The sequence below is a fragment of the Thermobia domestica genome, chromosome 18 (assembly GCF_964235325.1).
Source record: "Thermobia domestica chromosome 18, izTheDome1.hap1.1, whole genome shotgun sequence".
NCBI classification, from domain to species: domain Eukaryota; kingdom Metazoa; phylum Arthropoda; class Insecta; order Zygentoma; family Lepismatidae; genus Thermobia; species Thermobia domestica.
In genome coordinates, this window is record NC_137471.1 from 17,853,965 (window position 1) to 17,866,051 (window position 12,087).

The window sequence follows — 12,087 nt, forward strand, 5'->3', positions numbered from 1 at the left end:
GGGGCTATAACTGCGTCATTGAAATATTTGGGGGGTTAAAAATCTATATAAATATGTTTGAAAGGGTTTAAAAATTAATCGAAGAGATTTTTTTTTCATGGAAGAACACCTACAGATAGGCGATTGAGGGGGGTGCGTCATGGACATGAGGGGGGCTGGGCACCACTGGCTATGTATTGGGGTCCATAACGTACTTGAACACGGAAAACTGGGAGAATGTCCGGAAAATTTCTTCTAAAAATCTCTCCCATCAACTTTGGACCCCTCTGGAATGTCCCCGGGTAAAAGCACACAATCTAAATGAATCTCGAAAAATACTATGGGTGATTAGAAATGCACGTACTGAGTTCTGTATTGATAGACAGAATAGATATGAGGAAAAGCTTTATATCAATACACGTTTTTCCCTCATACCTATTCTGTTTATCCTAAATTGTCACTATATACGTCTCCGGACTCTTCATTACAATCTCTGAAGATGAATGCGATGTCTGTATTCGAAATGTCGGATGTCAATATATATTCACCTGGCTGATAGCTCGAGAATAGGTTCTACAAACAGAATTAAGCTGAATTAACAGAAAGTAAAAAGGAAATTACTGTTTATTCCTAGTGTGACGTCATGGAATCAATGTTGTTCCAAGCAAGGATGAACTCCAAGGTAAATGACCAAATGCTCTGATGTTGAAGATAGCTAGACTTCTGTGTACGCTGGTCTCTTGACGATGGTAAAGATGAAATTGATAAATTTCTCCATCCCTTGACTCAAGGCCCAGGGGACTATATATACAACAGTAGAGTATGATCTAATAATTTGTTTACATTTTTTTAATATGTCTCTCCTTCAAAATTTCAACATTGGACTTAAGTCTCGACAAAAGTTAATACTTAGCTTCTCCTGAACATTGTTAATAACTTTCACATTCAGTCAGAATTCTTTTACGGCGTTGGTGCGAGTGAAATTCTGCCCCAGATGCATTATTGCCAAAGGTAAAAAAAAAAGTAAATAAAGGAAAACTCAATAACTGGTTGATCAAAATAGTAACCATCTGCAAAAATCTAATTTTGTCGTGGCGCAAGCAACAATTGCGTTCCGTGGCAAAAGAATTCTGTAGTCTGCAATGCGAAGAAATTCTCAACTGCATATTGCAACGTCCAATCATCAGGGAAGATCTTCTCTTCCAAGAAGTGATTAAGATGCCAAAATCAACAATAATGACTGGGAGAAGTATCAGGGAAATAGGATAGATGAGGAAACGTTTCATACTACATCTCATGGAGAGCTTCCACCGTCCTTTGCGCGATAGTATTCTTGTGCAACATGGGAAAACCCATGTATCTTGACCATTGCTGGACGCCTGAGCACAAGTTTACCGTGCATTTCATCGAGTTCAGAACTGTAAAGATCCTGAGTTTACTCTCGACAAAGAGAGATAAGGTGGATCACCTCCACCATAGACCACCCCTTCCAGCAACAAATTATCCTGGATATTAGTGGCAATACAACCACTGTCCTCACAGTTTACAACTGTCGTAGTAGATCCATTTTTTCATGATAAGTGACGATCCAATGCAGGAAACCTTTCCGGTTACCAAATACAATCAGAGAGCCGCACGCCTTCGGACGGCAAACTTTGTTTGCCAGTATTAACTCATGTGGTACCCATGAGTTCAACCTTTTAACCATACCGATTGCACGGAAACCTTTCGACAGTGGTAGATGCCTAACTCCTCTTCAATGACACTCACACTTCTCCGAGAGTCTACTTCCATGGTGTTCCCAAGGAGCTCATCTTTGAATGCTGTCATCAGACTAAAATTTGTCAAACCAATGGTGAATAGCGCCTTCATTCTACATTCCTGCTTATAAAACACTGTTAATAACTTTCACAACTTGCTGTGTAGAATGTCCCACTTTGAGTTCGTCAAGAGAAATCACTCGTACTTGCGTGTTCTCTATGGGGGTTTTCATTCAAATCTGTTCAACAACACACTATCTTCTGACTGTCTGGATTCCCAGCCTATTTTTTCTGGATGTGTACAGAATTTGTAACGTAAGACGTGTAAGCATAGCCCATCCTTCTGTTGTGTCGCTGAGGATCAGACGTCAAAAGGAAACATTTCACTGTAATATATAGCCCAAAGGAAATTCTAAAATTAAACAAGCATAACTGACTTGCAAGCATAAGTGTCAATCTATGGAGCACGAGGGAGTAATTGATTTGTCTAAATGAATATTCCATTACGTGTGCAGTGCGTTAAATAATTCACAAAATTTTAGATTCAGATATTGGTTAGAAAATTTTGCCCTTCAAACTTCATAGATATGTAACTGAAATTCGCATGTCCTTATTTCAGAGAGAGCAGTTGGTGAGGCGACTCATCCTGAGGAAAGGTTGTGAATGGTTGCTCCAAAGCAATGCTGGAGACAACAGAAGTCGCTCTCGTATACTATCAACGAACAAAAACAATTTCTTAATCAACCACCGCCATCGCCTTGTCTATTGCTGGATTCACAAAGTAGCTTCTACTTCCTGGATCGCCTTTTTCACTCATCTCGTCAATAGGAGTCGTCCTTATGGTGATTATTACAGGTAACCATTATTCTCTTACTTTCTTTGCCAAAGACATTTCTGCTATAAGTAACAACCAATGAATAAGATAGTCAAATTGTCAACTGGAACCTATGAGTATCCCGAAACTGAGTTTCTTCCGAGGTTTTCTTTTAGTTTCGATTGATCTGTTTAGCATCCATTTCTTTCACTACAAAATCTTATTAATGTATCCATTGCATCTAATTTAAGGCTACTCTCAAAGAATAAATGCATTCTTCATAAACCTTTATTGGACGATTCTCGAATATATATAAACAGTGTAGGCCTATATTGTAATTAATGATTTGGCATCACTAAGAACTTGCTCACCTTGCACTGATAAGTGGTTAGTATGTCATTTGGGTCCTATTCGCCTCATTGTCAGGCTCGACCCTTCCGGGATGACAGTATATTTCGGCAGAGCATTCCTTCCTGTATTACCTTGTCTTGAACTTTCACTGTCTTTCTTTGTAGTCATATCCTTAAAATTTATCTTATTTTCCTCTTCTATTTCTAACTTTATTCATTCTGCTCATCGTCAGTTCTCTTAGTACGTTCTTGCAATTGCATCCTAGTCCCTTTTCATATCCCCAAACAATCGTCTACATACATAAAAATCGTTATAATGTTCTCTCCTCTCGCTTTCTTGGTTTTTTTGTTTTTATTTGTCCATTACAATTTCCGCACGTACCAGAATCCATCTCGACCTTATGCTTAATGTTTCTTTTATTTTCATAACTTTTTAACCTATACTACAAAGGCTTTTATCACTTTCTCGTTTTTCCACCTCTCATAGTCTTATCTTTTGTTCCCTCTTCCAATGCCCTCAAGACATACTCTCTTTTAATGATAGGAAATATTGCTTTCACATCTGCACTACACAAATCGTTTTTATTTCCTTTCTCCTTTTCGTTCTTACATACTCTTAACATCTATTTTTAACTCGTTTGTTTCCTTATCCTTTCTTTTATCTCTTTTGCAGTCTTCTTTAATTCTTCTCATAGGAGTTCGAAAATATTATTCCTACACTCCATCACTGGTCTCAGACGAACTCTCTTTTTACGTACCTAGTATATTTGGAAATCTCTTCATTTTTGGTACTTTGCCTTCCTTATTCAGCAATTTCTTGAAACTTACTTCTTCATATTCTTTACAGTTTCTTTGTCACATCTTCTTTCATGATTTTCTTTCCTATTACTTCGTGTTTTATCGCACAGTTCCTCAATCTTCTCCTTGTACAATTTATCTTCCTTGACTACTATTTTTCCTCCTTTGTCTGTTTGTTACTTAACAATGTTCTTTCTTATTCGTACTACTTTCAACCTTCTTTCTTTTCCTTCTTAAGGTTTCCAGTTTTTCTGCCTACGTTCTGTTTCACCACTGAAACTACCTTTCTTCTTATTTCTCCGCTCTGATCTTCTTTTATCTCCATAATGGTCATACGTAACATGAAAAGAGAGATAGAAAAGGTACATAGTAAATCCATTCCGTGAAAAAATCAAGATATAGTTTTGATTTTTTTTTGACAATTTTCTAAAATATAAACAGATATTTCATCAGTGAGCTCAATATCTGGAATGACTAATTTCTTATGAAAAAATCTTTACAAGGGGTAGTTTAGTTTTTGCAATGAATTTTCTTAGGACGAAGGTTTCGAAGAACGTCCTATAAGTTCGCTCGTACTGCACAACAACATTTTTCATTAGCAACTACAGTATAAATGATTTACTTAAAGTTATTTGAGCGAGAAAATTTAGTGTAGTGGCTCGTATCTTTCATTTTATTTATTTATTGCATTGTTTTTAAAAAATCGTTTACAAACGAAATTTTATCAATAAACAAGAAAGAAAGGGGTAACGAATTCTTTATTTCTGAAAATAAGGTCTGCTACACTAAAAAAATTCATAGGTAAATTTACAAAAAAACGGTGATAATCTGTTTGTAAATCAAACCTCTATGTAAATCAATTTACACCTATAAAGTAAAATTACTAACATGAAATGGTGTAAAATTATATTTCTATCAATAAAAATATCACGTTTTCTTATAAATTTACTGTACATTTGTAAAACAACCAGCAAATTTTGTAATTTAATCTAAGAAAACGTATATCAACTTATAAAATGAAGGGTAAATGATTTTATATTGATATTTGGTAATTTAAACTAACTACAGATTTTTTTCCCAGTGTACGTACAGTTGGCAGCGTCTCTTTTGCTTTTAATATAGCTGTTTACGAATTGTAAAAAAACGAAAATTATATGAGAACAATTACGAATAAACAATCTGCATGGTTTATCTTCAATTATATCGTATTTTTCAATATTGTATCTTGTTCTTGGTACGGAGGCGGCCTTAGTAGTATGCGGGACCCCGGGCGGGGGGTTCGGTAGGCGAATCCAGCCCTCCCCCCAAGCCAGGAAACATAGGTGAAATTTTTGAGGGGCTAAGGGGTTCTTATGGCATGGGGGTCGATATAACTTACGACATTAATGATTCGGAAACATTTTACATGCATGCAAGATTAACAAACTAGAACACATAATAAAACTATCACTGACTTACGAAGTAGCTGATTTGACGGTCACAGACGGAAGTCCACTTTTCTGGCTTTTCGCTGTGCAAAATCGTTGATAAGGTCCTCGTAGTCCATTGTTGAGGCAACTTCCTTTTCGATGGACAAAATAGCTATACCACACAATCTGCTTTGCGACATTGTTGATCGTAGATAGTTTTTGATAAGTTTCAACTTCGTAAAGCTTCTTTCCGCGCTGGAAACTGTCACAGAAATTGTCAACATAATTCTGTATGCAATAACGATGTTAGGAAATGAATCTCGAATGGGCCAAACGTACTGAAGACACTCTTGGGCGGCATTGATGTTACCAGGAAGCATTTCTCGAAAAATCTTCAATTCTGCGCACAAGTCAATTCCGTCCAAATCGCGTAAATCTTCTGAGCGTAACATGCTGTCCAAATCCAAGCAGCACTTTAACAACTAATCGTCGTTCAATGATTGCAAACCCTTCAAGTTGTATAGAAATCCAAAGATTGAAGCAGAATCTTCCAGTTGTTCAAATCTTTTTTCCATTGAGATAATTGCTTGATCCACTATCCATAAGAAATATCCTGTTCTGAAGGACTCTTCCGGCGAAGATGTTTCTTCGTCGTTACCCTCATAATCGAATTGTTTTTTCTTGCATCTGACTCTTCGTTCCTTGAATTTCTGAGCTATGTTCATTTCGGACGCAATTTCCTTTGCTGCGATCATAGCATCGGAGAATCCGGTTTCCCGATACTTTCTCAAGAAAGTAACAAGGCCTTTGATTTGCTGTATTGCCACATCGAGCTGCATGTCAGCTGATTGCAAAGTTTTGCTGACAGCATTCACAGCAAATAAAATGTCATACCATATGATTAAGCTCAGAATAAACTCGAAGCTTTCGAGCTCATAATTTGCAAGACATTCGGCTTCACTTTTTACTAGCGGATCATTGGCGGTATCTGCGACAGTCAACAGTGCCTCCCTGATTTCTTTCGTCTGACAACGTAGCGCTTTCACATTTTCCAGGCGGCACTCTCACCGCGTTTCTGAAAGTGATTTTGTAGTCATGAAAGGCACGGTTTCTTCCGAATTTTCCACCTTTCAGCCGAGGCAGCAAAGCATTTATATATTCTCTGTATGACACCAAAACACGTCACTGCTTGGAAGTTGCATTTAGACATGTCTCCTAAAACAAGGTTCAAACGGAGTGTAAAATGCTCGACTGTCCATGCGAAGAATGTGCGCTTGAACTCCTTGGTGTTTTCCCTTCATGTTCGCACCATTGTCGTACCCCTGGCCACGACAATCGGCGATGTCCAGACCGAGGTTCGCCAGTGCGGCAAGAAGAGTTTCAGACAACCCCTTTCCTGTTGCATTGTCCACATCCAGAAATTTGATGAAGTGCTCTACCACCTTCACTTCCGGATCTGATACGTCCACAAAACGCAATATTAGGGACAATTGCTCTTTCTGCCCAACATCAGGCGTGCAGTCAAGGATGACGGCAAAATATTTAGCAAGTTTCACTTTATCAATGATTTTCCCCTTTAGTTCTGACGCCATCAGGTCGATAAGCTCGTTTTGCATCCTATGCCCGAAGTAATGATCGTGAGCCTCGTCGTTCTTAATTCGGCGGAGATGTTCTTGCATGGTTGTATCGAATTTGGCCAGCATCTCAACTAAGCCTAAACACTGACCATTGTTCGGCGCATAAAGTTTCTCCGTTCTCCCACGAAATGCGCTGTTGTTTTCGGGCAAGGTACCGGTACTGTACAATAGCTAGAATTCTTGTTAACACTGCGCGCCAATGCAGTTTTTCTTTTCTAATTCGTTCTAGCATCATGTTATCTATTGCGCTACCATTGGACATTCTCCGAGCTGATTCCAACCACGCTGTCATGCACTTAACGTGATTTACAGAAACTTCGTGGTGCTGAAGTTTATCGCCAAGATGCTTCCAGTCGCAGCAGCCTTCGTTTACTAACTGGCCTCTAGTAGCTGTCGTGCCAAACAACTTACAAGGAAAGCAAAATACTCTGTCTCTGATCTTCGAATAACTTAGCCATCGCCTATCCACTGTTTCTCCGTTCGGCATCCTCCGTGTAAAGAAATTGTTCGAAAAATGTCTGTTACCTTCGTCCTTTGGGTATTCACAGTCACTTAGCCTGATTGGATCCTTCTCCACTAACGTGTCAGGCACTTCACTGTTAATATGTTTCCAATTACCTGGATCGTATATGTCCTCGAACAGTGTGCTCGTCCTTTGAAGAGTGTCAGAAGTATGCAGATGAATGGTCGCGCTTTCACAGGAGAGGTCACTTTCTGGGTCTGTTACAACAACGTTGTCCCCAGAGAATTGCACCAAGTTTTCATTGTTGCTTGTGGGACAACAGGGCGTAGAAACAGTTTTGTTGCCGGCTAGTTTGTTTTCTTCGTCGGACGCAAAACTTGGTATCACAACCTGGTCTGTCGCATCACACCGGTCGCTCACAGTCACAGACAAATCATCATCCGTGTTCTCAAGTTTTTGGTGTTGATCCGCTGGTTTTACCGCTACAACAAACTTGTCCAAAGATCCCTTTTGTTTCTGAATGAAATCTTTATATTTCCGTTTCTTGGCTTTCGCAGCCCCACTTTCGTATTTACGGAATTTGTCTCTGTCTCTGCCACTCATGATGGACACTTATTCTTTGCCCAATAAACGAATAATCGGAAGACACTTACGCACTAATCATAATATTACGTATCCACATCTCACTACGACTGCGCGGTCCGAATTCCGAAGCCAAACTGAGGTCCTACACAAGGCGTGCAATAGGAGCTATTTCTTGGAAGCGATGACTCAGAGGTGTCCGTAGCAACAGGACCACTCTTCTGACCCAAAAGCAACAAACAACATGACTTCTCACTCTATTTCGACAACAAAGAAAAGTTGAGATAAGGCCATTTAGAGTCACGTGCATGGTATTAGCGTTGCCTTGTTTGCTTACCCATTGTTAATCCGAAACTCAAGGGCGTAATTATTACGGTACTTTAAAACCAAAAATATCATGCTAAACGCTTTCATAGTAATGGTGTAGATTTCGGGAATTTAAGGCTTCTAAAAGTAAAATAATGAGTAAGAAGTTCTGGTTTATGAAAACTGGTTTCCGAAGAAATCCACCACACCGTATTATTGGCCAAAGTATTCACTTAATCCTTTTAAGTTTTTTCGTTCGTTTTCGACCGATATTGTAGTGTCTTAAAGATTCGATTAAAAGAGAACTAAGAATGCTATTTAGTTCCGTTTTTTTTCTATTTTCCAAGAGAAGAGGCATTCAAGAAAGCCTTGGAAGGGTCTATACGCTTCCGAGCGTCAGAACTTAGGGGGAATGACGTCATCAATTTACAAATTCCCTTTTTTTACTGAGGTCTAACTTCAACACTTTTAGGTGAGCTTCTCTTTAATCCTAGAATCCTAACATTTTCCCTAAACAATTAGTGAACCAATTAGTTTTTATGAGATTTTTTTCGGATCTTTTCGTCAACATAGAAAAGGGGTTCAGAGGGACAAAATGGTAAAAAAAAAGGGATATTTTTGACCAAATATCCCACTTTCGCGATTCTTGCTCCGCTCGGCTACATGATAGGGACATTTGAGTGGCACTTTCTGAAAGCCTACTCAATTCTAAAGAGAACTACGTATGTATCACCATCCTGCGATAATGAGGGACGTGTCAGGAAATTTTTGAAGTTTGTATAGTATCCTTGGAAAATTTCGGAAATATTCGCAGAAGATGGAAATATTTTTCCCGCTCCGTCCTTAGTATTGAAGATAGGAAATTGGTGTTTGGCACAAGTAATTAGTACACTACGTAGTATTCCAGATCTCCAGATCTCCAGATTTCCAGATCTCTATGTTTACCCAGGGCCGCACCAGAGGGCTCCAAAACGGGAAAAAAGGGATTTTTCAGCAAAAATCCCTATTTACTCAATTTTTCCCTCCTTAGGGACGTCCGAGGGACATGAGCGTAATACAATCTGGAAGCCTGCTCTATTCTGAAGAAAATGGTGTATGAATCGTGATCCTACGATAATTAGGGACGTGTCAAGAAATTTTTGAAATTTATATAGGGTATTCTCGGACATTCTGGGAATATTCGCAGAAGAGGAAAATATTTTTCTCGTCCTTAGTGTTGAAGATAGGAGATTGGTATTGGCACAAGCAATTAGTACACTACGTAGTATTTTTGAAAGTGATTTCTGGATCTCTATGTTTACCCAGGGTCGCGCCAGAGGGCTCCAAACCGGAAAAAAGGGATTTTTTCAGCAAAATCCCTATTTTCCTCAATTTTTCCTTCCTTAGGGATGTCCGAGGGACATGCGGGTGATACCATCTGAAAGGCTACTCCATTCTGAACAAAACGACGTATGAACCATAATTTTACGATCATTAAGGGCGGGTCAGAAATTTTTTAAAATTTGTAGGGTGCATGTTAGGGAAATTCTGGGCGTTTTTTGATACTCTCTCAACATGGGTAAAAAATTTTCCCGCCCTTACTATTGAAGACAGGAAATTCGAATTTGTCACAAGTAATTAGTACACTACGTAGTATTTTTCCAAATTTTTTGAGGTTTGTGCGCAGACCCAGTAGAGCCTCAGGGGGCTCCAAACTTTGAGGAAGTTTTTTTTGTAAAAAAAATCCCGATTTTTCCTCAAATAATTCCCTTCTGGCATATTATCTGGACATGTAAGTGGTACCGTTTGAAAGGCTGTTCCATTCTGAGAAAAACGAGGTATAAACCATGATCCTAGGATAAATAGGAATGTCACTGTCGCTGCTTATCCGAGACAAAAGAAAAACGCCGAAAAAGGCAAGAATTTAAAAGGGTTAACACTAAGCTACGGTACATTAGAATGTTGCAGAGGCCCCGCATATTTGAGTTGACTGTGACAAGAGAATATCCTATCATGGGGCCTGGGGCGGATGCCCCAGTCGCCACCCCCAAAGGCCGCCTCTGCTTGGTATAAACTATGTATAAATCGTGAACACACGAACATTTTATGTGAACAATCGCGAACAACCGGTGAACAAATGTCTCATATAGTTTATTATCAATTCCTGTTCGATTTCCGAAAAAAATTCCAGGTGCGTGAAGTTGCCACAGCCGAATTTGCTTTCGGTATAAATTATTTATAAATCGTATATAACGGAAAATGTACAGACAATCGTGAAGAAGATATGACCAAATGATCTACATGGATTATTTTCTATTTCTGAGAAGTTTTCAGCTCTGTGAAGTTGGCACCGTCTTTTTTTCTTCGTATAAATGGATTACAAATCGTGAACAAACAAAAATTTTATGGGAACAATTATGAAGAAACGAAAATTCTGTGAAACAAATTATCTGCATGGTTTATTTTAGATTCCCAAAATTTTTCATGGGTGGACTTTTCATGGGTAGGTGAATTTTTCATGAGTGGCAAAGTGAACTTTTTGATGGACAAACATCGTGCGCGTAAGTTTTCTCGGGATTATCTCACTTTCTTCATTACACCATTTCATTAATTTCTCATCATCTCCGTCTCCTTTAGCCTAGCCGGCATAACCGTGGTACGTAAAAGTTACAGATTTCATTTCATTTCAATTAAATTGTTCAATTACAATCCTATGACATGGCATAAGTCATTCTCATTAAAAATTTCAGGGAGTTGTTTGTTTTACGCATGGGGATGAGTTTTTTTTTTAATTGCCCGGGGAAATTTTCTCAACGAGTCATGTTTTATAAATTTTAAAATATTAGCGTTTGTGGAAAAAAAAAATGTCCAAAGATGAAACATACAAATCGGTGGGTCTTATTGAGTTGAAGGAAACAAAATGAGTGTAACACGTCATACCTAGTTGTCTATAAAATGTAGCAAAACGAATTGTAAATCTGAACAAATAATGTTGTATGAGAACCGCACTACTTACTGACGGGGAAACTAATACTGAAATAATAATATGTGTGGATTCAGCTGTTCAATGTAGTAGTATCAACACGATAATACTTAATAAGGTATAGCCAGTGCTTGAAGTGGGGCCCTATGCGGGGATATGGCATATTCCCCCCTAAGGAAAATTGTAATCAACATAACCCTACTTTTGATCGCTTTTCTTGCGTTCACGAAATTTTCCTTTATAATAAGGGGGTGTATTTACGCTGAATTGTACTGAAACATACCACTTCATCAGACTTCAATTTCGAACACTGGATATAGCTTAAATGAAGGATTTAAAAAAATAAAATAAAATAGGACGAGCCGTTTGGGCTGTACATTCTTTATACGCCCAACGTTAAATGAAAATGGAACGTTGCCATTTACCTGGACTCACAATATAAGTGAATGAAGTTAGTATCTTTTACGCTAACGTGTCGATGGCCAGCCCCCATTTTAAACATGCATCCATTCACCATACTCTTACAAAATTTATATCGATAAAATCTTAGTTCAGGAATAGAATCTTAACTTCTGGTGCGTGGGATTACTATTTAGATTCTAGCTGAAGTCAAGTCTGTTTGTAGTGGGAAAACACAATGTGTGAGGGTTTTCTTAAGGTTTTCCTATTTCCTCCCACTTTCTTCATTCTTCCATTCAATTCATTCTCACATCACCGTCTCCTTTAACCTATATAACATACCGTGGGACGTGAAATTAAAAGATTACATTTTATATGTGTAACCATAAGTCAGTTATGGGCAAACTTAAAAAGTTAAATGTAAATCACTAAAACATTTGATTAAATACGATTTCAACCTACAATGTACACTCATGTCCAAAATTATTGTCGCATGTCTATAAATATGTTGTTGTAGGAATATAATTTGATCACAAATTCACTCGGCATTTCTTACAATGTTAGTATGTGTGTAATCGGCAAACACATGTATATGGCAAATTTCATGTCAAAAGGACAGTAAACAAGA

General features: G+C 38.3%; 1 protein-coding gene across 2 annotated transcripts in view; it reads left to right on the forward strand.

Moving 5' to 3' along the window:
• LOC145675635 (carbohydrate sulfotransferase 11-like) overlaps positions 1–12,087 on the forward strand; it is a 73,318-nt gene that overhangs the window by 29,620 nt on the left and 31,611 nt on the right. For both annotated transcript variants that reach the window (XR_014129173.1, XM_081746183.1), the window contains exon 4: positions 2,359–2,594. Coding sequence is in view for 1 of the 2 variants with exons in the window: in XM_081746183.1 (XP_081602309.1) it covers positions 2,359–2,594 (236 nt within the window). In the remaining variant the exon portion in view is untranslated. The remainder of the gene's footprint in view (positions 1–2,358; positions 2,595–12,087) is intronic.